The 4,755-nt window shown below is 35.1% G+C and overlaps 2 protein-coding genes across 2 annotated transcripts; both read right to left on the reverse strand.

Annotated features, from left to right (window-relative positions):
- LOC104748703 (rop guanine nucleotide exchange factor 4-like) lies at positions 299–2,045 on the reverse strand. Its single transcript, XM_019236891.1, has 6 exons — positions 1,944–2,045; positions 1,673–1,868; positions 1,394–1,601; positions 1,225–1,299; positions 842–1,147; positions 299–741 (listed from the first exon to the last, which is right to left on the reverse strand). The coding sequence occupies exons 4-6, from the start codon at positions 1,264–1,266 to the stop codon at positions 598–600; spliced, it is 492 nt and encodes a 163-aa protein (XP_019092436.1). The 5' UTR covers positions 1,267–1,299; positions 1,394–1,601; positions 1,673–1,868; positions 1,944–2,045; the 3' UTR covers positions 299–597.
- On the reverse strand, positions 2,052–3,563 carry LOC104748704 (AP2-like ethylene-responsive transcription factor AIL6). Its single transcript, XM_019236890.1, has 5 exons — positions 2,897–3,563; positions 2,651–2,719; positions 2,467–2,583; positions 2,245–2,373; positions 2,052–2,152 (listed from the first exon to the last, which is right to left on the reverse strand). Exons 1-3 carry the CDS (start codon positions 3,418–3,420, stop codon positions 2,538–2,540), a joined length of 639 nt encoding a protein of 212 aa, XP_019092435.1. The 5' UTR covers positions 3,421–3,563; the 3' UTR covers positions 2,052–2,152; positions 2,245–2,373; positions 2,467–2,537.

Genomic DNA, 4,755 nt, shown 5'->3' on the forward strand with positions numbered 1-4,755 from the left:
AAAAAACTTTGGCTCCCCTTCACAAATAAAAATCAGCACCCAAAGTTCTTTCAATCCTAATATAAAGATATAGACATAACAATAGAAAAAAGAAAAAGGTAAAGCTTTAAGAACTTTCAATCAGAAAGCTTATTTACATCTGTATCGTATGAACAAAAAATAAGATTAAATAATGGGTATTTTTGATAACTTTTTTTTTTCGTAAATCATCAATTACTACTTCTCATAAGAAAATAATAAAGCATATACGACTAAGTAACTCACGCACATATGAAACCAAAATGTTTACATGCTCTTCTATTGCTTTTGTTGGTTTAAAGAACGATACAAATGAGGTAAAAAATTAAAGAACGATACAATTAAAATCTTAATAACAAATTACATAAAAAGATAAAATGTGGTAAAACATAATTTGGTTTAGGGACTTAAAGTTAATCTTTGTCCTACTATACTTCACTCTACTACTATATACTTCTCAAAACCCACTTATAAACATCAAACAAACCCCGTTTTTACGATCTAATGTATATCACTTACATGAGATAACAAATAAACTCAAAATTCAAAATGCAATCTTGGTTTCAAGAAATAGTGAAATCAAATTAAAAATATATTGTCGGCCAGCTCAAGCGCCTCATGCTTCGATGTGATCTTCAATATGTTGAGAAGCTGGTCAGGATAAAACTTCTCAGCTGTGCATAGGTGCTTGTATATCACGTCTCCTACACTTGCTTTCCCACTCTGTCCACAACAACACCAATTTGGTTTCAACACTTTCTATATTAGTCGCAATAATAGTTATCTTTTTATATTTCCCCTAATCATATATGTGTATATATACCTTTGGAAGAGTGGTGAGATAAGAATCAGGAATATTCATGTCATTAAGAGTAGAATCGTTAATGGCCAATGCTGCTTTATATATCTGACTGGCACAATCGCGTATGATACGCAAATGCTTTCGTTCTTCTTCCAATAAACCTTCAGCAGGAACACATGGCACCGGAAGCCACAATTTCTCGTCTTTCCGTTGAACCACCACTTTCCTAAACGTTCCTGTATCTCTACCACCACCACTCGAGTTCATAGATGAGCTTCCTCTTTCAACGTACCAGAACTCATTATCTGTGAAACTATCCAATATTTCCTACAAAGCCAAACCAATCATGTTGGCAATCTTGAATCTTGGTTATATAATCTGTCTAATTCAAGTCTTTTACTTACCATTAGCATGTTATGGGGCTTTCTCAAAGCGGGAAGACTCATGAGAATATCAGATCGTAGCTTTGTTTCTGTTATCTAGAATTTAAACAACAAAATACCGAGGTTTTACTGTATGATCTGTTGTCAAAATCAAGATAGTCTTGATGAAATCGTATCTTTGACTTCTTACCTCAACATTAGTACCAAGAGAGCCTTAGAATGTTGTCGATCTTGCTTTGTTTTAACAGCTGCAAGGAAGAAACCAGATTGTCTCTCTCCGTCTCTTCTTCATTAAGCCAACCTTGAGATATCCTTTATAAGAAATTCTTTATATTCCTGTAAATCTCCGGGTTCTTGATTTCTCCCACATATTTCTTGCACTCGTCGCTGAAGCAAAGCTGTTTCACATGCGTAAAGTCAAGTCTCAAAGAATGAGAATGAACCAAAAGAACACAAATCAAATAATTACCTTCCATTTTGAATTGTTCAGTGGCCTGTCAAGCTGGTTAAACTCAATGTTCGCACAAGCAATAGCCTGCGCTAATGACTCGTCTTCTCCGGCACTATGGAAACAGCCACGTTCCTTTGCGTCTTTTACCAGATTCCTCCACACATATTTGCTATTCATCAAAGTTTCCTCATTTCCAAGTATCCATAAACAAAACCTATAGAAAAGCACAAATAATAATATAGACACATTCACTTGCAATAACCAAAGAAATGAGATATGCCTAAATTACCTTGCTCGTGTGAGTAATACATTTGCTCTTCGGCGGTTTGCAAGGAATCCAACCCTTCCAACACCGTTGGACCTAACAGTTGAAACTACTATAATATCCTCGTCGCCACCTTTAAACACATCCACAGTGCGAACCCTCACAGAGAAGAGTCCACCTGCCTCACCTCTACATGTTTCATGAATCTTTTCTTGGATTGCACTTACTTGAGCCTTATAAGGGGAAATAACACCAACGTTTATGCATAATTTTGTTTTCTCTGAAACTGAATTTAATAAACAAAAAAAAGTCTGTTTCATTGTACCAAAACCAAAGAGAGACGAACTTTTTTATAGACTTCAAATAGACATAAAACAATTCATCTCTCGCTTCCACAACTCTTTCTTCTCTGTACTCAATGGTTGTAACCTTAAACTCTGTCCAAACACAGTCGCTGCAACAACACAACAGATACACGCTACACTATAAATACTCTGTTTCAAAAACAGAGCATACATGAGAGGAGTAGGAGAAGAAGAAGACGAACCATAAAGATTGGTTATGGAATTTGAGACAGTAACAGCTGTACAAACTCCTTTCCCGCTTCCCGACATATCTTCACCAAGCAATAGCTTCGCAAATCTTTCTCTCATCATCTCTAGTTCTGCACTACAAAACCCGATTTAACTATAATGTGAAAAGAACAAAGGTACAATCTTAATGAAACTTACCTGGCCTGACCTTCTCTCCTACAACTATTATCCCATAGATGAGCTTCATATCTTCCCGTCCATCTATGTCTGCATATCAATCAATCAAATAATATTACATTAGTACTTTTGCACTTAAACTAATAGTAATAATAACCTTCAAGTCTTTGACCAAAGGTCAAATAACACAAAATAGTTTAATTAATTAATTCCTTAATCACAACAAAACTGCCTTGGATTCTTCTTGGCATAAGAGAATGAACTTACCGAGAAACACCTCTGTAAATCGAAGTCCTTTGTCCAAACGTATCAGTGATCTTCTTGTTAGAACAATCCAATGTTTCAACAGCCACGATTGGCTTCTCGTTGTTCTCGTTGTTGTTGTTTTTGTTTCTCTCACCACCACCATGGTAATGATGATTAGTAATCTCATTATCATTATGATGCTGATTAGTACTGTTGTTAACGTTAACCGCAAGTGACAAAGCTCCGCCAGTGGTGTTGGTGTTATTAGATCCATCGTGAAACCCTAGGTCCGGTCCGGAAGAAGATTCAACAACGTGACCCAAATACTCTCCAGCGAGATGAGTCCTTCCGACTGAAGCAGAGTCATCGACCTTAGAACCGGAGTTTGTAGAGAAAGCGGTTTGAAAACCGGCCATGGTTTTGAAATCGTGGTGATCGGAGTAGAAGCTGTTTTGGTTGTGGTTGTGGTTGTGACGTGGATCGTAGATTTTAGTGAGGGAAGAGTCTTGTGTTTCGGTTTGACTGTTGTCTGAGTAACGAACCATCGAAGAAGAATCACCGAGAAAATCTTCGAGCTTAGGGATGTGACTCTAAGAATGAGACTGCGGGTCTACTAACGTTGGTAAGATTGTTGAATCCGCCATTGAAGCTGCTGCTGCTAACTGAGCTTCTTCTTTGAAAAACTCTTGTGGCTTATGATTCGTCACACCTATATATATATATATATAAAAGTTGATGGATTTAGAATTTTAGATACGTATGTTACGATGAAGGAATAACAATGCTGATAAACGATACAAAGCCGAGAAAAAAATAAAACCCTAAAAGTAAAACCCTATAAATAAAACCCTATTTTTTTTTCCTCTTTGTTGCGTTATGGTGAAAACAAACGATATCATTGTATTGTCGTCGGGTTTTTTTCCCTGCAGAAGCCCATTAATTTTTAGATTAACGTCGATCTACAATCTAAGTCCATTAATTGTATCAAATTTGTAGAATTTGTAGTATAAAACAGAACCATAGTTGTAAAAAAGATGTTTTCCGGGAAATTTAGGGATTAAATTAGCAAATTCTATTTGTGCAATTAACTTTTTATGCAATTAGATTATTTCTAAACCGATTTTTGATTTATTTTTAATGCGAAAAATAGGTAATTTTACGTCCAGGGGCAAAATATTTCAACGTCAAGGGTAATTTCATTAATGGTACAATGGTAAAATTTTGCTGAGATTGAATATGAGACGTTTTCACTTCTCATTTAATATAATTGATGTGTATACTGCCATGATCAAATGGTATGTAGATGACTTAGGAGTCAAATCTACAAAGACCAAAAGTTACACTAAAAATTTGTTAAGACAATAAAAAAATGATTTGTTTGTTGTTCCTAAATTAAGCAGAAAATAAGAAAAATATCTTTATCAGTAAGATAAAAGTATTGGCATATAGAAAATTCGCATGGATTCATGAAAGCAGATATCAATAAAATTAATCCGCGCGTTAACTACCTAAGCAATGAAATCCCAACTAAACTCTGGTTTGATTTTAAGAATTCAAGCTAGCATTAAACTAAATTCTTGGGTGCTCGACACAAAACACATGATAGATTCACACCTCTGTTCCAAGACAATATAAGGTCACATGTTGTAAGCATATTATGTACAACAAACGAGAGCAGAAATGATTACTTAGAAAAAGAATTCGAGAACCAGATTTCCTTGATACAAATAACCAAAGGAGCAATATTTGTCATACCAAAAAGATTGTTTGTAATCCATTTCTAACCTCCATCATGTGGAAACCCTTAACTTGTGATATGTATTTAAACAACTTCTTAAAATCGATTGTTGAGGTAAATAAAGTAAACTTGTTCAAATTAA

This window comes from Camelina sativa, chromosome 15, assembly GCF_000633955.1.
Source record: "Camelina sativa cultivar DH55 chromosome 15, Cs, whole genome shotgun sequence".
NCBI classification, from domain to species: Eukaryota; Viridiplantae; Streptophyta; class Magnoliopsida; order Brassicales; family Brassicaceae; genus Camelina; species Camelina sativa.

Coding starts and splice junctions, on each gene's coding strand:
- LOC104748703 (XM_019236891.1), bottom strand. CDS start 1,266: ATGAGTCTTCCCGCTTTGAGAAAGCCCCATAACATGCTAATG. Junction 1,148..1,224: donor AGCCCCATAACATGCTAATG/GTAAGTAAAAGA, acceptor TTGGCTTTGTAG/GAAATATTGGATAGTTTCAC. Junction 742..841: donor ATCTCACCACTCTTCCAAAG/GTATATATACAC, acceptor TGTTGTGGACAG/AGTGGGAAAGCAAGTGTAGG.
- LOC104748704 (XM_019236890.1), bottom strand. CDS start 3,420: ATGGTTCGTTACTCAGACAACAGTCAAACCGAAACACAAGACTCTTCC. Junction 2,720..2,896: donor ATTTACAGAGGTGTTTCTCG/GTAAGTTCATTC, acceptor ATTGATATGCAG/ACATAGATGGACGGGAAGAT. Junction 2,584..2,650: donor AGGAGAGAAGGTCAGGCCAG/GTAAGTTTCATT, acceptor TTTGTAGTGCAG/AACTAGAGATGATGAGAGAA.